Genomic DNA, 21,682 nt, shown 5'->3' on the forward strand with positions numbered 1-21,682 from the left:
AGCTATCACTCCCAGACTGATGGGTAGTCTGAGAGACTCAATCAGACTATAAAGCAATATTTCAGTTGCTTTAGAGCGTTACATCAGGAATATTGGATTCTTTTAAACATCATTGGCAGAGTCTGTACATAGCAACTCATTGCATTGTTCCCTTGGTTTCTCCCCATTGTTCCGTACATGCTGTTTCCTTCCTTAAATATGGCCCTCCTGTTTCTCCGTGGATGAGATACCTTCTGTAAAGGCTTTATATAATCACTACCTAACAGGCGCGGTGCGTCCATTGGGGCGTAACCCCACCCATGGACGTACCGCGCTTCAAGCAGTGTCAGTATATTATGCACACAAACATTATTAAATAGTGATCCTCTCTCACGTGCGTGACATCTTCGCTGAGAACGCTGCGGCCACAGGGACACGCCCGACACAATCGGAGTGCGCTAGGGGTGAGGCTGGGCAGGGCTGCTGCAGCTTGAGTGACAGTCCACACTCAGCTGCAGCAGTAGTGCGCATGTGCATTTTTGGGCTCTCACGAGCCCAAGCATGCGCATACTATACCTTCCTCAAAAAGAGTGGGACAAGGGTGCTGTTTAATACAGCAGCCTGGGCCGCAGCCCCCGTGGTCAAAAAGGGGGGATAGTAACTGTGCCCCCCTGACCAATCCTGGCGCTGCATGCGCCAGGATTGGTAAGAGACTCTCACTTCACTCACTCGCTTTCGTGACTCGTCGTTACAGTAAAGTGGCTGGCAGTGGCTCGCGGTAATAAGGCATTGGATTGTATAATGTCAAAAATCATGTGCAGATTCAGATAGATTGTTACAGAACAGTGTGTAAACCACGAAACGACACGATTTTGCACGGGCGGCGCGACACAGCTATGCAGCAGGTCCGCACTGAGGGAAAGCGAAATTCGGCACTTGGGTGAAGGTCAAGGATCAGCAACTTCAAGCCAGCTCAAGGCAGTCAAAGGACCAGGCCACTTCACATCATTACTATATAGGGTCAGCAGGAATTTGAAGTAGAGGCGGACTTCTTTTATACAAACCCACCGCCAGAAAGTTCCCTAATAAATGAGCAGCACCAAAGGGTTGGGTGGGTACTTGCTAGGTGAGGTGGGCTACTGTCATGATTGAGGGAAAGGGAAGCGTAGGCAAGGTTTAGATACACTGGGGAGAATAATATTGGTGAAAAAGAATGTTAAGATCGGGAAACTGTGGAAACTGGATTATGGGAGGAGTTTCGTCTTCCAGGTCAGATAGAGAAGGACAGCCAATCAGATGTGCAATCGGACTGCATCCCGGGTAATTTAAGCAGTCAGGTCGGTGGCAGTAGCAAGGTGATTAGTAGTATGTTTTCTGCTTGCTTAGTTCAATCACCATTTTCACGTCTTCTTGCACCTTTGTTTTGTTTTACCTTCATCCCACATGCTTCTTCCTTGTTGTGACTTTGCCCCTTAAGCCTAGCATTCAAATTGAGTTTCACCTGCTGAAAGATATATGAGGCAATCGCCACTACTCCTGGGGCTGCAGAGCTTGTGGGAGGTTGTGGGGTACCGCCTGCATTTGGAGAAAAACAGTTGGGGACTGTTAGGTACCTAGCCTACTGAAACAACTGCTATTGCTCACCGTATGCCTTTGTCTATAGTCACACTTCCTGTACTAGTGATGTGTGCAGTTCCTATAAGATTTCCAAGGGAGAGACCGCAACCCTGAGCAGTTAACATTAAAGTTAAGATATGATATCTGTTCCACAGATTTTTCCCATTTCCTCCTTTTCCACTGCTTAATTAGACCCAGTGGTTGAAGGTAGGTCCCACCAGCACTCATTTTGGGGGACTAGCACTTATTTTATTTCATCAGACATTATCCAGAGCAAGAGAGGGACAAATGTACACAGAGTAAAGATAGAGGAAGAGAAAGATGGAACAATTGTCAGAAAGGAAGAAAACAGGAACCTGCAAGAGTGAGATAAAGGGGAAGGGAGTGCCTGATAGTGGATTAAAAAGGCAACAGGTAGCTTTAGGGCTATATGCATTCTGACATTAAATAGTATAGAGCGTGGGCTTCTGAGCCCAGCATCAGGCACTGGCACTCATTCTTTTACAAAATAAGCACTGCCTATTACCAAATAGTAGGCAGGAGATCCCTTTTCCTCCATTTCCTCTTCTTTCCTGGTGGAGAGTGTTGGACTATCATCGGAATTCCCTCATCCCACACGGCTCCAAACAGAATCGTGAAAGTAGGAGGCTTGAGAGAGAGGTCAGGAGTGGATCATGGGAGAGTCAGGAGCCACACATTCATGCATGTAACCATGTGAAAAGCTCTCGTAAAGATAGCCCTTGGACAGCTCACATTGTAAGAGATATCTGACGCTCTTCTTAGGCTTATCCTAAAAGAGGCCCTGAGCTCATGAAATCCCAAATGTGTTTCAGTGAACCACCACCACTTCCTCAGTGGTAATGCTACAGAAGAGAGGTAGACTTTGAGATAAACTGTGTTTTAGGTGAACTGTCTGGATTCCACCAATGAGCAGCAGTTGGTTAACCAAGTTAAGGACTTGTTAGCCTGAATCAGTACCAGAGAACTGCCAGTAGCCCCAGAAAAAAATGGGCTGGTTGAGGGTGAGGACGAGAAGAACAGGGAACTGGTAGATACAACCAGTTTGCACATTCACCGGTAGAATCTCTACTGTCTAGAGAAAAAATATGTATTCAAAGTCAAGCATGAGTGAGCACAAAAATATGAGGAGGGAAACATGTTTTTCGTAAAGTAGTGTTCTAGAAATAAACTCACAAGCATTGGCAAAACCAATAGGTTTCGCCTATGGAAATTTATTGGGCTTGTCAATGTTTTTTTACATGTTGCACAGCAGTTGACCTGCTGTGCAACATGATTTTAACTAAAAAAAGAGCTATGATGCAGTCAAAGCTGGCTTCGTCATAATTTTTTTTTTTTGGTGGAGCCTAGCGCAGCACGCATGCGCTGCACTAGGCAAACGACCTCTTGGAATCGCTCTGGACTTCCGGCCTATGGCTTGCAGTTACGAGCAGTGGCTCGCGAGCGCGCGCGCACTACTCGCGGGACGCTGCAGCTGCTTTCGCGCGCGCGCATGTTTCAAATTAGCTTTCACTGTCGTGCTTTTTGAAGCAGCCTATTTATTCACGTTTCTTTTATAATGATGGCACGGCGCTTAGGCTTTGAACATCTTAAGCTAAAGCGCGGGAGTGGCAATAGCTTTAAAAGTAAAGAAATAGAAAAAAATCTTTACTTTTACAGCAATTGAAGCACCCACGCTTTAGCTTAAGATGTTCAAAGCCTAAGCGCGGGTGCCATCATTGTAATAGAAAAGTAAACAAAAAAGCATGTGGCCGCCATTTTTTTCTATTTGCTTAATTTTGTTACAGGACAAAGCTTGGCTTCTTTGCTCTGCACTGCAGTGGAAATGCGGTGTCTCTTGACAGTGTGTGTGGCTTTCCTTGCCCTAGGTGTGCATCTGTTTGAGCTCACTGGCTCGTATTGGTGCCAGAGTTACCAAGTGGTGATCGTTGTTTTCCCCCAGCTGTGTTCAGAGCTCATAGCGTCTCCTTCAGTGTGGCTGGTGCTTCGAAGGCTATGGTCCACTTGTGTAGGCTCTCTCTGGCTTCTGTGCAGGTTGGTTCTGTTGGGCACTTCTTGGCGCTAGTAGAGTCCTCCGTGTCACTCTTTAATCACCGGCTCTGTGCAGTTTGTAGATGGCACTGGTTTGTTTTGGTTTTTAAATGGGGGTCACTGGCGCTCAGTTCTGAATGGTTTTGGGTTTCAATGGGCTAAGTGGCACTAGTTTAGCTCCTCAGCTGGTTTGACTGGCACGGATAAATCACTCCTTAGCGCCTCGTCCCGGCTCGTTGGCCTGGTAGGCACTAGTTAGGGTCTCCCTGGGGCCGCTGGCACTGGCTGACACTAGTTTAGCACCTGGATGTCCTTAGCTGGCACACAGTTCAGGTCGGCGAGTTCCCGCTCTAAGATGCGTCACGAAGCCCCAGAGGGCATGGATGGCGCCGGGTGAGAGTTCAAGGCAGGCTGGAGGTCGATGCCCTCGGAGGAGGCTGTGATGCAATGTGGGATGTGAGGCAGAGGCTGGGCTTCCCGGCCCTCTCGGCCACCTGGTCACCGCATGTTTACATGGGGGCTGCACTGCTGGGGCCCCACCCCCTGGTATAGCTGTATGCACTGCTGGGGCCCCCTGGCTCCTCCCCAACCCTCACCCAGAACGTGGCTGTATGCAAGGTGCCCCCCCTGCAAACCCTCCTCCAGCTAGCTCCTCCTCTCAGGAAGCTGTCAGAAGGGCAGGGAGAATGCAGATTAGGCGCTACTTAGGCCAGCCTGTCTGCTAGAGCGCGTCACAGCCTGGGGGTGAGGGGAGCAGACGGGCGCACTGTGTGATCTGTGGACGGAAGCGCATTCAAGGACCGGGCGTCAATGGTCACCCCCACCCACGGCAGTCACCTGACTCTGCATCATCAGAAGCATATCATGAAATTCAAATTTCACGACTCCGTTTTAAGCCACTATTAATAGCAATCATGAAATGCTGTACATGCATTTGGCTCTATAGCACGTCATTTTTTTGAAGGGCGCATTTGCACTTGGCTCGGGAATTAAAGAAAGTGTGCCACAGTAGCAGAATTGTATTGATGCCCTCAACCCACGTATAGTCTACCAATCACCTCCTCTTTATTCATGCATTTTTCAGACCTACTATGAATGTTGCTTAGGTAGTACGAACCTTGATCTAAATATCCTTTCATTTTTTACTTGAATATGTAAGACAGTGGTTTGTGCGCATTTTGTTGGCCATAACCTCCAGGTTATATGTCTTATTTCAGGAACTGCAAGACACAAACTTTAATCTGTCATAGTAAAGGGAAAACAATTTGTTGAGTATTACAATGTCGGTAATGTTTGACTTGTTTTATAGGGAATATGAATGGCAATCGCACTATGCAAATATCGTCACTACACTGCAAAAAAATAAAATAAATAAAAAACATTGTCATTCACAACGCCAGTAGCTCTAGCTTTCACAAATGCGAGACTGATTGCATTGCAGTGTTTAAGCGCATGGGTGGTAACCTTTAGTGTTTGAGCTTGTAAAGCGCACTGCTACCCGTAGGTTTCCTAGCACTGTATAACGCGGGGGAACCCGTCCTGGCTTTCCCTGTGGGATGTCCCTGCTGGGAGTCAGGCATCCCCAACGTTGATGGGGCCGTTGTGGAGATTAGGCAAGCTAATGCCCAGAGTTGCCGAGTGGGACCCCTGATTAGAGTAGGCACTGAAGCGAGAATTATCAAGTCCGCTGACCTACGTCCACGACCCTGCCGCGTCGGGAATTGAACCCTGGTCCCGGCCGACTTCGGCTCCCGGGTCCGCCGCCTCTAACCAATGAGCCACACCCCTCCATTATTTATTTGTGGTCTGCAACATAGCACATACACCGCTAATATGTCGCTTCAGAGCTGAAGTTGAAATCTCTTTATGTTCATAGCTGCCTAAGTAGAAAGTACAGCTGTAGCCACCTCTGAATACTAGATAACTAAAGCCGAAAGGTCACAAAATGTGTCTCTGTTTACTGGCAGCTCTTTGCCATCCATAGGCATCCGGCGAAACGAACGAGTCACAACCTCACCACGTGGCCAAGTGATAACAACTTCTAGATCTAAGGGCACAGCTTTTCTAAAACTCACACATTATTCTGCTCTTTCATTGTACACAGAAACTGTGCGATTATCGAGTTGACACATCTCTACAACTCTGAATTCACTACCCTGGTCCGGGAAGTAGCAACCTTACCTCAAGACTAGTTGAGACAGTCAGGGCGTATTATAAATTCCATTTTCATTAGGTAGCATGGGCACATCCTTGGGTGTGTGTGCATGTTACAAGTGGCATGTGAAATAAGAGTACATTTTGCAGCACCCAGGATAATGTGCTGTATGACTAAATACTTATAAAGGCCAAAAGGTGAGACCTATTGGCTATGCCAATGCTTGTTTTACTGTGCCATAGCACTTTTAGCACTTTTCTTATTTTTATAATAACCCATGTTGCACAGCAGCTCAACTGCTGTGCAACATGTAAAACAACTTTGACAATTCCAATAGATTTCCCATACACGAAACCTATTGACTTTGCCAATGCTTGTTAGAGCAATGATCATTTTTTGAAGAAAAGCTCTTTTTTTCTGAGAACAACCAATTATACGTCTGCCCCTGAGGATATCAAGGGGGAGATTTACTATGATTTTACACTGTGTTTGCTTCACAAAAGTGACGCAAATCAGGGCAAAATCTTTTTTCTGATTTACTTTCTGGAAAAAAGGTGGTAGAAAGTAACATAAAGCAGTGCATAGCACTGCTTTGCAATACTTAGCGCCAAGGGGGCGTGCAATGGGAGGAGCATGGAATTCCCATACAGCCACCCAAGGCTTCTGGCGTTACACCCTATTTACTAAATAAAGTAGACAGGGTTTAGCATCATAAAACTGTTCCCTTTTGAAGTAGGTGAAAAGAAGTAAAAATGCTTTGATTTCTCCCTCCTTTTCCTACTTTGTGCATGTGCTGCACTTAGCACGAATACAAAGAGGGAATCGGGTTAAAGTCAGTCTATGGATAGTATTTTGTACTGGAAGGGTACGCCTGCTGTGACTCTCTCGCAACGTTTTATTATTATTTTTTTGACATAGAGCGTCATTCCACGTTGATAGTGGGGGCACCGTCTTTGCTTTATTTGCTGAGCCAAACGCGGCAGCATGTTTCCTTTTTTTACTATGGCCGCACCCCTTTTCTTAAACGAGCCAATTCTAAGAATAGGGGCGTGGCTGCCAGTAAATGATAACACATATCTTCCAATTTTTAGGTCTTCCATAAGACAATGCATGTACTGTCTGTTGCAAGACATATTGTTACCTTACCGTTAGATTAGAGCTTGCTCATTGCTTGCCATTGGTTGGATTTATTGTCACTCTCATTTGCTTTTTTAGGTCTCGCGACCTATCAATGCGTGCAAGCGCATGGAGCGGAGCGAGAATTCAAGTGGTCAAAATCCTCGTCAAACCAAGGGCTTCTTGCTGCGGTTTTCTTTAAGTTCACGTGAATCACGTGACCAAACAAGCACGCGCATCAGCCTCCCTCCCTCCTCATTGCATTTTTTCACGGCCACACAGCACATCAAAGGGCTTCTCCCAGCGTGTGCTGTGCGGCTTCTCCTCCCCTAATTATTCATGGCTGGCCGTACTTTCAGTTTCTGGAGTTCGTTTTGCTGTTCCAACACTCAGAGTCGGCATGGTGGCTTAATCATCTCAATCTCTTGATGTTGAAACAACACAGCCCACTTATCCCCCTACAATCAGTAAACTGGCTATCAGTAAATTAAATAATAGTTAATACTCTTGCGTGCTGTGCTAAGAGATGGCAGGAGTGCTGTTTAAAGTTCTGTATTAAAAACATGTCATTTATGGTAGGGCGTCCTCTTTCAGTGCTACAAACGACCATACATAATCCTCTTAAAATGGAAAGCGAAGAAGGCCATACGCCCGGCACAGCTGAATATGAAACAACAATTTGTCCAGGCGGCCTAGGTGACTTGTGCTTCGCTCTTTGCATCTCTTCTGGGCCAGAGAGCAGCTCCTACGTTAGCTGTATTCGGCATCGCCGTGCTCCACTCGCTTCACCCCATGGCCAGCAAACTGGTACTTCAACTGGAGAGGAAGGCTTCGTAAACCTCCACCCCACACCATGACATCAGGGGTCGCTGAAAATAAACTGCCCACCTCTGATGCACGGAGCCCTGCTTCCATACGGCTCTTCGTTCACTTCACCTGCTGCTGGGCCCCATAACTTAATTTTGCACTCGGGCCACTCGAGGGATCCGAGCAGGACTCGCGAGACAGCCTGCAATGCCAACAGTCACTCTCGGTCTCTGCCCCCTACAGCGCCCCCTGGGACTTTTGCATAAACATTGGCCCTAAGCGGAGGCAAGCTGCAACCCTGCGGGGAGCCTCAACAAATGGTGAGTGAGTGCCAATTACCCCTCATCATCCATCAGAAACCCATCCATCCAACACGCATCAGACTCCACCTCCCACTGCAGCCTCTCTTATCAAGGTGCCGACATCAAAACGGGGCCAATTGTTCTGCAAACTACTGGCGGGGAGTTTTGCATCTGCAGACAGAGCTCTGCTTTGATGGCACCCAGACACATTCACCGATGCCCATGCAGCCAAGCCTGCCTTGTTCAGTCCAAGGCTTAAGTGGGGTGAATGGCGGTGAGAGTGCTCAGTCTGCCCTGTCCCACAGTCGGTGCCCACCTCTGGAATTGGACCATTTAAATATTATCACCACTTCTGAAAGGCTTCCCCATCTGTTTCTGGCCACAGTTATCCCAACATCCTTCTTAATGGTGGAACAGACATACGTCAGAGTACCGCACCTTCTTTGTTTCAAGGTGCAGCGTTGATGGCCACTGATAACATCACAAAGCATATTCACTGATAGACAACCAAACCAGCAGACAGATTTGAGAAAAACACACACACCCCTACCCCCTCTCCCCTGCCCCCCAACACACACACTCTCTCTCTCGATGCAGTGGGCACAATTTCTCTTGTAAATATGCAATTAAATGCTGGTGTAAAATTACACCTACAAAGAACCGACTCAAATAATACATTGTGCCTACGTCAATGACAAATACACACCTTGGACATTCCACTGCGATTCAACGTCAATGCGCACCGTGGGAACTGAACTGTTTAACCTTTCTTTAACCCTTTCTTTCCTACTACGAGAGGACGTTTATAAACACTGTCATTTCACTACTAAGCAACTAAGGCACAGGGACATCATCTTATCTCATGGTTTGAAACTGTTATGCCAGTGCTGAAACCAGAAGTGTTTTTTCACAAACATTCAAATCATGATTTTAAACGGAAATTCACCTCACACACACACACCGTCACCATCATACAAAGGCACACGCACACACCTTCATCCTCACAACACCACACACCATCGGAATACACACACCCTCCCCCTCACACCACCTCACACACACTCACCCTCACACACAATTACACTCAAAGACCCTTACACACCCTCAATAACATTCTCAAAAATCACACACACTAACACACTCACACACCCTATCAGCATCACACATCATATCACAATCAATCACCCTTTTCAAACTCACTCACACTCACACTCTCTCACATTACACAAATGTCACAAAAAGACGTTAATATTTCACTTCTGTTATTTTATTTGCCTCACAATAAAATACACTGAACATAATCTTCACAAAAGGTATTTACAACAGTTTAAGCTATTGCCATTATAAATTACAATAACTTTTATTTAAGTATTAATTATTTAAAAAATGTCATAACCATTGTTATTTGTAATATCAATACATCTAAGTCACGTAAATACAAAACATTTGCATTACAAATACTATGAGTGTCACATTTGCAAAAGTTAAAAGTATTGGCATTGTAAATGACAAAACTATTAATTTCGTGATTTTCAAAACCAACACATAAATATAAAATGTGTCATTTACAAAACCAATAGCTCCAACTTTCCTACTGCGAGACCTATTGGCAACGCCAGTGCTTGTTATTATTCGTTAGCTTCCATAGGCTTTGCTTCCTCTTCTTGTGCTTGCCCCTGCCTGGCATATGGACACATTATGTGTGTCCTTCCACTGCTCGCTTTTCAGGTGCTACTTTTTAAATTTTTGTTTATTCATTAAATCAGTTTTCCAGCTGTCTCCTGTCTATTTCTCACTCTCCCTGAGTTTACATCCTCCTTGCACACATTCCCTAGCTGTTTTTGTTTCCCTAGCACCTCTTTGCCCATTTGCTTCCCCAGGCTCACCCGCCCTCTGTTATCAATTTGTTTCCACAGCCCCTCCCGCCCACCTTCAGTTGTCTGTGTGCTTCTCAAGCACTGACTATCCACTCTCAGTTGTCCGTGTGCTTTTCCAGCATCTGTTGTCCTTGTGCTTCTCCAACCTCAACCAACCTTGGTAACCCCACTCCTCCCTACCACCCTCAGTTGTCAGCTTGCTCCACACCCCTGCTGCCCACAGTGCATTGCATGTGTGCTTCCCCATTTCCCTTCCGCCTTTGCTGCCCCAGACCCTCCCACCCACCATACGCTGACAGCTTGCTTCCTCAGCCCCTCCCACCCACCATCCATTGACAGCTTGCTCCTCATTACGTCCTGCCCATCCTCCATTTTTTTTGCTGCCCAATACCCTACCACCCACCATCTGTGGTAAATAGGCTTCCTCATCCTCTGCCACACACACTCCATTGCCAGCTTGCTCCTCAATTCCCTTCTACTGACGGTCCATTGTCAGCTTGCTTTGCAGCCCCTCCTGTCCACCATTCATTATCATCTTGCTTTCCCAACCTCTCCCATCCACTCTACATCCCCTATGTGTTCCCATTCCCTGTCCGCCCTCCATCTGCTCTGTGTGTTCCCCGGCCCCTCCTTTGACCTCCATTGTACATAGTCCGTTTGCTCCCTCAGCACCCCATGCCCACCCTCAGTTGTCAGCTTGCTGTCACAGCCCCTCCTGCCCACCCTCAATTGCCAGATTGCTTCCCCAGCCTCTCCCGTCCACCCTCCATTGTTCACTTGCTTCTCCATCCCCTCCTACGGAACCTCCATTGTCACTGGCTTCCCAGCCCCACTCCTCCATGCTCCAATGATAGTGTGATCCTCCTGCCCCTCCTCCAATCGTTGCCTGTACCTTCAACCCTCTGTTGTCAGCTTGCTGACCCAGATCTGTTGTGAGCTTGATGCATCAGACCCTACCACCAACCTTCTGTTGTCAGCTTGCTGCTCCATCCCCTCCTACCGACCCTCCAATGTCAGCTTATTTCCCAGCCCCACTCTCCAATGTTCATGTGCTCCCCCTCCTCCAAGCCTTCGTTGCCTGTATCCTCCAACCCTCAGTTGTCAGCTTATTGCCCCAGCCCCTTTGTTGTCTGTGAGCCCCCTTTGCCCTTCATGCCCACCTTCCATTGTCAGTTTTCTCCCCATCTATTCCTGCCCTTCATCTGTAGTTCCAACTTTATGCTTTTCATCCATAGCCAGCTTGCTGCCTCAGCCCCTCTTGCCCATGGTCCATTGTCAGCTTGCATGCCCAGGCTCTAAGCACAGCCTCAGTTGCCTGCTTCAGTCAGGTTACTTCCCCAGCCCCACACACTCTTCATTGTCAGTTTGCTTCCTCAGTCCCTCTGCCCCTCTCTGTTGTCTATGTACTTCATCCTTGTCCCCAACCCACTTTCTTCATTTTTTAATTAAAAAAGCTCACTGTCGCGGCCACATTATAGCACTTATTTTTAGCCATGCTGCACAACATCCGCACTGCTGTTCAACATGGCTAAACTCATTGACAAATCCAATTGCCCCCAATGCTAAGATCAATTTGCTTTGCCACTGCTTGTGTAAGCACGGAAGTCAAAGTTTCCTGTTTGTGCAAAAAAAAGCATTAACCGATTTGCACCTCGGATGTGGATGAGTCTGCATAGGAAAGAGTACTGCTGATGCATGATTCAGTGTTTCAGTGCTAGGTAGTCTGGGCAGCCTTTGCAGCAGAATGGGATTGTTTACAGATTAGGAGTTGCCTCGCTCCTATTTTTAACTGATAATTTCTCGGGTTAACAGGAGTGTATTCCTACTCTAGGAACGGCTATTTCAGTGTCAGGCAGGGTTGAAGCATTGGCAATGTCAGCAGGGAGAGTGTATTGCTGGAGCCACCATTGAGAATTGCAAGGAATAGGAGCCATGAGTTAACCACAGGTCAGGAGTTGCAATTTATACAGGTGACCCTGCTCCACGCCTTTGTACGAGTAGCCCTGGTGAGGTTCTTCGGTTTCTGACTTTGTCCCGTATTTAGCCGCCATTTTGTGCCCAGTCGCCATTTTGTGTTGCCCTCACTCAGGCAGCATGGCGAACGGAGTGTTTTTGCCTTTTCCAGCTGCTACGTGTCTCTTCTGTTAAAAAGTAACCCCCTGCCCTTGTTTACGAAACCGATGTCAGGGTCTGGCCGAGTTCACTAATCCATGTCTGGGTTGATTAATCCTTGTCTCGACTGACCATTTGGCTTCCCCTATTCTTTCCTTACATTATCTTATCCGACTGGCCTTCGCTATTCTCTCCTTGTATTCTCTTGTTACACAACTATCCTTTGAGGCACACAAATACATCCTGCCACCTGCAAATTGGATTGTAGGCACTAGCACTGATTAATTTGTGGGGAGGGGTGACACACAGGCTTTTTATGTACTGGGAGTATCTGTCGTAAATGTGTGTGCTATAAAAGATTGTACGCCACGGAATAAAGTGGCAGTCTCCTAAGAACATACGCCGTACTTCTGGGACAACTGTGCTTAGCTGCAGCTAATAAACCTGACTTTCAACGCACAACAGAGTGTCTTGTGTCTCTGTCCGACAAGGCAGGTGAACTCGGGGATTTAAGGCGTGCCCTGCGCCACCAGGCCCATAAGGTCCGGTTCTCCAAATGGTGCCCAACGTGGGGCGGCTTCAGTGGTAGCGGTTCAGCCCGAGGGTCGTGAGAAGCCTCGCAAGAAAATTCCGGAGGATTCGGGAACCACGTGAAGCGACCCCTGTATGTCGAAGTGGACCGAAGGTCTTTTGCAGCGCGGCTACTCCTTTCCGACGGCTACTGACGACTGCTGCCCTGACTGCCACCCTGCCTTGGTCCCTTTGGTGATGACTGGTATCGCGAGACGTTAGACGGACCTCTGTTGGCGTGAGAGAACACTTACAGATAGATTCATGAAGCCAAATTGCGATCGCAATCGCTGCGATTTAGCAATTGCAATCGCAATTTGAGTAAAAGGAATTCATGATAGTGAAAATAGCAAAAAAGCAAAATCGCTAAATCAAAATTGCGAGTTCGCAAATAAAATTGCAGAATCCTGGAACAAGCCCATTAGCGATTTTGAAATAGCGAGAAACCATGGATTCTGCGAAATTATTAGCGAACTCGCAAAATAATCGCTATCGCCATTCAAGAAAAATCGCTGTTTGCGAACAACCCGATAATCGCTATTTGCGACGTCCAATTTAAGGAGAACCCAAGCCAGGTGGTAACCAGTAAAGAAAAAAAAAAAACTTTAGCTAACTACAAACAGGTGCAGGCCTGACCAAACACACTTAAGGACATGCAGCTGGAGCCTGAGGACTTTCACAATGCCAGGACTCTACATGGTGGTCAGGCGGCGAAGGCCACAGCGAGCAGCACGGAACAGACGTAGGATCCAGGAGCGGATATTCCGTCAGCAGGTCCCCCTTCTGGGTCAAACCAGGGAGCAAATCTATGCTAAGTACCGCCTAAATGGGCCAATGATCATTAAGCTGATCCGGGACCTAGACCCCCTGATGCAGCACCCAAAAAGGAGGACCAATGCCGTTCCCACCCATGTGCAGGTATTGTGCAGCCTGCACCTACTGGCCTCCGAAAGCTTCCAGGGGGTAGTCGCTGTTGCAGGATGGATATCCCAGCCCACCATGTCCTGCTGCCTAAGGAGTTTCCTGGATGCAATGCTGACCCGGCTACACCACTACATATCATTCCCCACCACCCAACAGGACTTGAATGACACCAAGCTGAAATTCTACAACATTGCACAATTCCCGCATGTAATTGGATGCATTGACTGTACCCACATCCACATCTTCCCACCAGCACAAACGGAACCCCAAGTCCTACCACTCGCACAATATCCAGATGGTGTGCAACGCCAAGAATTACATCACGGACATAGTGGCACAATATCCGGGCAGCACACATGACTCCTTCATCTTCCGGCACAGCGGCATTCACACACGACTGGCCAGGGGAGACTTTGGTGAAGGACACCTACTAGGTAAGTACACATGCCCCCAAACAGTACACTGTGATCATGTATCTGCGCAGAACAGGCACTCACCCTGTGCTTCTTACCCTCAGGTGACAGCGCCTACGGTCCACGTGAGTACCTCCTCACCCCATACCTCAACCCTGCCACACCACAGCAACGGCATTACAATGCTGCACACATACGCACAAGAAATTGCATTGAGAGGACATTTGGCCTATTGAAGAGTCGTTTCTGCATACTGCACAAGACTGGTGGGGGCCATCAAATACACACCTGAGGTCTGCTGCCGCATCGTGGCCGTGTGTGCAATACTCCACAACATTGCTAGCAAGCGCAGGATACCAGTGGAGATATCTGGCAGTGAGTCGGAAGGGGACAACCGCCCGCCTCCACATGTGCGTCATGCACGCGGAGAAAATCCTGCTGAAGGACACAGGCGCCGCAACCACATCACTATTAACTGTTTCTAGTGCACCCATTCCCCTCACAAAACACTGCACCCATGCATGACAAATGTAATAATGACATGAGTGTGAATCAAGTCAGACAATTAATCTTTATTGTTCATGTACAATAAATTGGCCTTTACTAATTTTGGTGTCTCATGAAGAGAGTATTACTCCATACCTCCCCATGCTGGGGTAGTGGGCTTGCAGGAGTGTACTGCATGGCCTCCCTGAGAGTATCTGAGTTGTCACTGTCGGTTACGACGAGCCGCCCCAAGTCGTCTATCTGTGTCCTGAGGGACGGTGTTGGCCCTAGTTGATGCTGTTGGCCTGCTGCTGTGGCGACGTACAGGCACAGGTGGCAAGGATGCGCTGCTGTTAGTTGAGGCTACCTCGCTCACGTCATCAGGCCCCTCTGGTTCTCCATGGGCAGTGGACTGGCTGCCGAGCACTGCTGCTGTAAGCAGATCTAGTGACCTGGCCACATCCTGGCAACACTGCACCATCTTGCCCTGCACGGCAAGTGACCTGCGTGCCAGCTGTGATGTTGCATTCCCAACTATGTGGTTTGACCTGGTGTAGGCCGATAGGCGGGCCAGTAGTTGGCGGTGGCGGCGGCGGGTCATGTCCTGCTGGCCTACCAGCAGCTGGCTGTTCTCTCTGACAGCAGCGGTCATCTGGGCAAAATTTTGGCCTGTCGCCTGCAGCTGGGTGTGAATTGCTGCCAGGTGACGCACCTGTGTATGGTGCACCGCCAGCATGCAGCGTTCAATGGCCAGGCCAGGATCAGGTAGTAGGAGTGCCCTGCCCGTGCCTGCTGAGCCCTGATGTTGCTGGCGACTCAGTGCGCCGGTGTGTGATCTGGCTGCAGCTGTGCATCTCGTCTGCCTCCTAGGCGCTGGTGGTGGGGCCTGTACCACTGCTGTGGCTGTTTGTTGGGGTGTTGGCTGCACACCTGTGGCTGCAGGGGTGGCCCTGTCCGCACGGGGTGGTGGTGGTGGAAGAACTGCTGGTGGCTGTGATGGACCGGGTCGTTGGTTGGACTGGCCCTCACCCTTAGTGTCCTCCTGAGTCTCGGCGATGAGCAGGGCCTCGCTGTCTGTGCTGGGTTGCTCAACTGCACCTGGAATGTGAAAGGGTGCATGATTAATGTTATGTATCTTGCACAAGCAATGTTGATTCATGCATGCAGGCTTGCTTTCCCTGACTGGCTTTTGGATTTACTTTGATTTTACAGCTCTGGCTGTGTTCAGCTAACTGGGGGTATAAGATGTCACTGCAACTAGCAATGGGGCATTTCAGGTGTGCATGGGCTGCATTGTTGGGGATGTCATATTGCTAGCTCAGGAGTCATGGGCATTGTTGGGGGACAGGGTCGCAGTCGCATGGCACTTACCTTCAGATTGTTGCCTGGGTCGAGACGAGTCCAGCTGGATGACCCCCACGCAGGCTTCTGGTGCAATGGTGTCCTCTATCAAGTCCTCCAATGGGGTGTTTGGTGTGGTTACAGATTCCCCTCCACCGGTGGCCAGTCGCTCCCCAAGCCTCTTGGCGATATGCTCCTTAGAATGACCTCTCAGGTCGTACCAGCGCTTTTTAAGGTCATCTATTGACCGCTGGGTCACCCCAACCGAATTAACTTTAGCGCGGATGCGCTGCCAGATCCTGCGCTTCTCTGCCTCTGGCACCCTCCGGGAGTCTTTGCCAAAGAGGCGTGCATGGTCCTTGGAGACCCCCTCAATCAGATACTCCATTTCAAGTTCTGAAAACTTGAGTTTTCGCTTCCTCTCCTGCCCACTGCTCACTGCTGCATCCTGGGACATGTTGGTGAATTTTTGTCCTGCTGGGGTGCTGCACAGTCTAAGGTTTGGAGCTCTTAGGTATCCTGCTTCCACTCTCTGGCTCTGTGTTCAGTTTGTGGGTGTGGTAAGCCTACTTCCTGGTTGTGATGTCATCAGTGGGCTCAAAATGCGACTCCCCATTTTTGCGATCTCGCAGTTAGCGAGATCGCAAAATGCGATTTCGCTAATTGCAAGGTCGCAATTTCTACATGGAAAAATGCAGATTCTGCGATTATTGAGCGATTGTGGCAAGATCGCAATTAGCAATTGCGATTGATTGCGAATTGCATTTTTGCATTGCTTTTCTACATGAATGCCATTCTGCGATTTTCAAAATGCGAATCGCAATTTTCTAATCGCAGAATGGCACCTTCATGAATCTGGCTGTTAGTTAAGTATTCGTGGGTAGTGCCCACTTCTTTTGTTTTGTTTTTGGGTTTTGTTATTCGACCATTGCAATAGCCGAAGCCAAGGGGTGAGTACGTTTGTGCTGTGTTATTTGTTTTACCCCCTTGAAGTTAGTAAATGGACCAGTGAATTAAAGATGCCTGGTTTTAGCAAATTTAGGAAGTTTTGTTGTCTTGGTTGTAATAGGGATTCCCGGCTCGAGGACTCTTGTCCGATTCTTCCGGTTGGAACTCCCACTTATGAGCTCTATTACAAACATGGTGTTGGCCACATTGCCTTCAACGAGGCATGGATCCGATACACGAAGAAAGATGGTGTTTTGCAGTGGCCACAAAATGGTAGCTTTGAGCCTGACATATTAGACAATTTAGAAGCAATCTTGATCAAAAGAAAAGCTCGGCCGGCGATATTTGACTCTTTCCGCCTTTGGCGTAAAGAAGCCAAGCAGAGAGAAATTAAGCAGGCAAAAAGAGACAAGAAGGTGAAAGATATGACGATTATACAGGCTGCCCAGCAGTTCAAAGAAAATGAGATTGATCGAGCGATTGAAGTTTCAGACAGACAGCATCGTATGACAATAGATAGATGCTACCCTGTGTTGCCTATTTCTCCACAGAGTAAGGATCTTGATGAAGATCCCTTAATGTCCCATTTGTTGAGATTGCCTCCGCCTTATGTACCTGGTGCTAAGGCACCCCCATTGTTGCCACCTGTCCAGCAACCTGTTGTTCAGCCAGTTGATCCAGCTCTTCCACAGTTGCCTCTACCAGTATTTCCACCCCCGCCTCCTTTCCCACCAACTTCTGTACCTCAGTCTCCTTTACCCTTGGTTTCTCTTGTAACGATCAGTCCTTCTCCTCCTTTGCTTAATACCTTGTCTCCAGTTTTACTGTCAGATTCTCCTCCAGCTCGTAAATGGTTGGTTGATACTGTTACTGGCCTCCTCTCCCCCTTCTTTGTGTCTTTTTTCATGACTCCTGCTCTGTCGCGAAGGCAGTCCCGTAGTCAAATCCCAGGTTCCGACGAGCGAGTAGCGTTGGACTCTCTTGCTCACAAATGGATCATGAGTGGTCCACAGTATAGCGTGCCCGATAACCTGAGTTTCTTTATGCAGTGGAATGCGCCCACACAAAGGTACGTTTTTAATATTATGTGTGACAATCTTGTCAAAGGATGGGAGGATATGGGTTTGGGTCTAGCTCCTCAGGGTCTGTTGGACGTCCAGGCTAAGTTTGATAAAGGTCTTATCGTGGATTCTGAAGTTGAAGATGCCGTTAGGACACTTGTCGCTTTCAGGTCTTTATTTTCTTCTCAGACTATTCTTGAACCAGATCCTGCGGTTAGACAGAAAATGAAACATTATCCTATGAGGGAAGTTCCTCCAGTGTGGAGAGAAGAGGTTCCACAGGCAGGTGTTGTTCCGCGTATTCCTGCTCTTTTCCAGTGTATATGGGTACATGTCCCCTGGAAACGATCTGAAGTTTTGGCGCTCAAACAGTCTTTACCGGACCCTCATAAAAATCCTGCTGGGTATTATAAGGAGCTGTCCCAGACTGTTGATGCGTGTATTATGAATTTGGCCGATATTGATATGTTGATGGGGAATGTAGTTCCACAAGCGCTGTGGGCTCAGATTCGTAGGGAGGACCATGACCAAGCTTTAGGTGGTAATTGGGCTGCTATAACTGCCGCAGATGCAGCAGAGGTAGGTGGTGCTAAGCCAGATGATTTGATTCCACAGTTGCCTAGTAGAATAATCACTTTAATGAAAACGATGATGCCTGCCTTACGTGTTAACTGGGATAAGTTAGCTGCGTGTAAGCAGAAGAAAGATGAGTGTCTCCGATTTCTTTACTCGTTTTGAGGAGACGTTTCATCGACCACAGTGGTCAAGATATGAGTACTGAAGGTGGACAGCGATTATTCGTGGATAAATTTGTATTTAATTTACTTCCAGAATTATCACATAAATTGAAAGACTCCGAAAGTTCGTGGGCTGTTTCTTCCTCTGCACAGATATTAGCTACTGCTCAGTATTATGAGAAAAGGGATAAGGAGTAAAAAGATAAGATCGAGAAGAAGACTAAGGAATTGAAAATGAAGTTTCTTTTGCAACAGGCTAATAATACCCCTTGTTCTGTTCAGCACCAGTTTCAACAGCCTCCCCAGCTTCAGAGGTTGTTACAGAAACCTGAACCTTTAGTTCCGCGACCTTTGCTAGGTCCTAATCAATGTGCCTATTGTAAAGAGGAAGGTCATTTTAAGAATAGCTGTCCAGTTTTATTGCAGCGTAATGGTGGATTCTCTGGGCCGCGAGGCCGTGGTGGTTTTCCATCAGCACCTAGAGGTAGAGGGCGAGGTGCGTTGTCCCAAGGACAGCGTTCCTTTCCCCCTCAGAATTCTCTGAATTGTTTTGATCAGCAGAATACTCAGTCTGCGCAATATTACAATGACGATTATTGTATTAAGAGTGAGGCTCAGGATTTTCACACTAGCTAGGACAGCCATGGACAAAGTAAGGGAGTCGTATCAGTTCCAGTGGATCAGAATGGGCCTTATGTTGAAGGAGGGAAGACGATTGACCCCAGAACGTATTCGAGCAATCGCGCAAATGTCCGTACCATCCACACAAAGGGAGGTGCGTGCCTTTCTGGGCATTACCTCTTATTGTAGACAGTGGATTCCAAATTTTTTTTTGTTGGCTAAACCTCTATTGGCACTTACTCTGAAAGATACACCCCAACCTCTTCCTTGGACTGACGAATGTCAGAAGAGTTTTTCTGGACGGATTTGTCAGAACATCAGCGTTGGCTGTTACCAGACGCCTATGTACTGCCTGTAAATACTATGGCACATGGTCCAGCCCACATCAGTGCAAAAGGAATATGCAAACTTCTGGCCCCAGTATGACAGAATGAAGGAATTCCTAAATATGCAGATAATGTGGTGATACATTGTATTGGTTGTTTAATGCATAATCCAGGAAAGGGAACCCCAACTCCAGCAGGTCATTTTGCTCCCCCTACATACCCTTTTGAGGTATTACAAATTGATTACATTCATATGGAAAGTTGTAATAACCTCAAGTATGTTCTGGTGGTTGTACTCCAGATTACAGTAAGCCTTTTACACTTTACGGTCATGAAAGAGAAGGTTGGGCGTTGTCCGTTTAACGCAGCAATTTGGAGACAAACAACGGCCATGTGCCTGTTTTTCGGCTACATTGGATCCAGTAGCCATGGCATTGCCTAGTTGTCTCAGAGCTACAGCAGCAGCAGTGATTTCCATTCGTCAATCTGCTGGATTGTTACTAGGTAACACTCATGTTATTATGGTACCACATGCAGTAGATACTCTTTTGAACAGAACAAAAACACAACATCTTACGAGTGCCCGCTTGTCTGGATATGAGCTGACGCTCTTGGCTAGCCATATACACATCAAGCGGTGTAATACTTTGAATCCAGCAACATTGTTACCCATTCCGGAAGAGAAAAACACTCAAGAACAGCATGATTGTTTTCTCCGAACAGAGGAGGAAACGAAAGGCAGAATAGACTTAAAAGACACACCGCTCGTGGACCCGGATGGGATCTTATGGGTGGATGGGTCTTGTTTCAAGCTTCCCAATGGCGAGACGACTGCGTCCTATGCTGTTACCACCTTGTATACGGTAGTGGAGACAGCACGCATTGCACAGAATTCAGTCCAAGCAGCTGAACTGATTGCCCTGACGAGAGCGTGTGTGTTGGCTAAGGGAAAGAGAGTGAATGTTTACACGGATAGCCAATACGCCTTTGGCGTGGCTCATAGTTTCGGTCGTTTGTAGAAGGAAAGAGGATTCTTTACTTCCCATGGGACTAAGATACAGCATGGTCAGTTGGTAACTGACCTTCTCGAATCACTTGCTTTGCCTACCCAAATAGCGATAGTGAAGTGTAGTGCTCATAAGAAGATCATTGATGATGTGGGTCGCGGGAATGCTTTTGCAGATAAGGTAGCAAAAGAAACAGCGAGAGATGCTATGAGTCGCATGTGTGTTGCAGGCCCTGCAAGATGGGTGCGAGAGGGAGGAATGTGTGAGGACACAATAGAAAGTGTGAGAATGATTCAAGAAGAGGCTACTGAAAAGGAATTGAGTAAGTGGAGAGAAAGTACGGGAATGTTGGACTCGACAGGGTGTTGGACGGATTTGTCAGAACATCAGCGTTGGCTGTTACCAGACGCCTATGTTCTGCCTGTAGTTACTATGGCACATGGTCCAGCCCAAATCAGTGCAAAAGGAATATGCAAACTTCTGGCCCCAGTATGGCAGAATGAAGGAATTCCTAAATGTGCAGAGAATGTGGTGAAACATTGTATCGTTTGTTTAATGCATAATCCAGGAAAGGGAACCCCAACTCCAGCAGGTCATTTTGCTCCCCCTACGTACCCTTTTGAGGTATTACAAATTGATTACATTCATATGGAAAGTTGTAATAACCTCAAGTATGTTCTGGTGGTGGTGTGTGCCTTTTCCAGATGGATAGAGGCCTACCCCCTAAAGGACAATACTGCTTTGTCTACTGCCAAAGTCCTTTTGAAGGAATTTTTCCCGAGGTTTGGTTTGCCGCGAATTGTCTGGAGTGACAATGGAAGTGAATTTGTAGGCCAAATTATGCAGAAGGTGTGTGTGGGTCTTGGTATTAGGCAGAAATTCCATGCGGCAAACCACCCTCAGTCAGCAGGTTTGGTAGAGTGCTATAATGGCACTCTCAAGCTTAAACTGGCAAAGATTCAGGCCAGCACGGGTCTTGCTTGGCCTGACGCATTACCTTTGGCACTTTTATCCACAAGAACTACTGTACATTCTCGTTTAGGACTCAGCCCATATGAAGTTGTTTTTGGGCACCCAGCTAATGTCTGGGGAGTCCCTCGACCTAAAAAGTACTCTGACATCCCTTTTCCAATGTTGATTGACTATTTACATGATCTCACCACTAAATTGCATATTCTTCACCAACAGGTTCAAACCACTTTGCCGGAGGCCTCTACAGATCCAGGTCATTCCA

The 21,682-nt window shown here is 47.5% G+C and overlaps 1 protein-coding gene across 1 annotated transcript in view; it reads right to left on the minus strand.

Moving 5' to 3' along the window:
- Window positions 1-14,527: 14,527 nt before the first annotated feature.
- Window positions 14,528-21,682, minus strand: part of LOC147701744 (beta-2-glycoprotein 1-like) — a 146,058-nt gene continuing 138,903 nt past the window's right edge. Inside the window, exon 8 of the mRNA XM_086930364.1 lies at window positions 14,528-15,505. Coding sequence (XP_086786490.1) covers window positions 14,631-15,505 — 875 coding nt within the window. The 3' untranslated portion in view covers window positions 14,528-14,630. The remainder of the gene's footprint in view (window positions 15,506-21,682) is intronic.

Source organism: Lissotriton vulgaris, chromosome 7, assembly GCF_964263255.1.
Source record: "Lissotriton vulgaris chromosome 7, aLisVul1.2, whole genome shotgun sequence".
In the NCBI taxonomy this organism is placed as follows: domain Eukaryota; kingdom Metazoa; phylum Chordata; class Amphibia; order Caudata; family Salamandridae; genus Lissotriton; species Lissotriton vulgaris.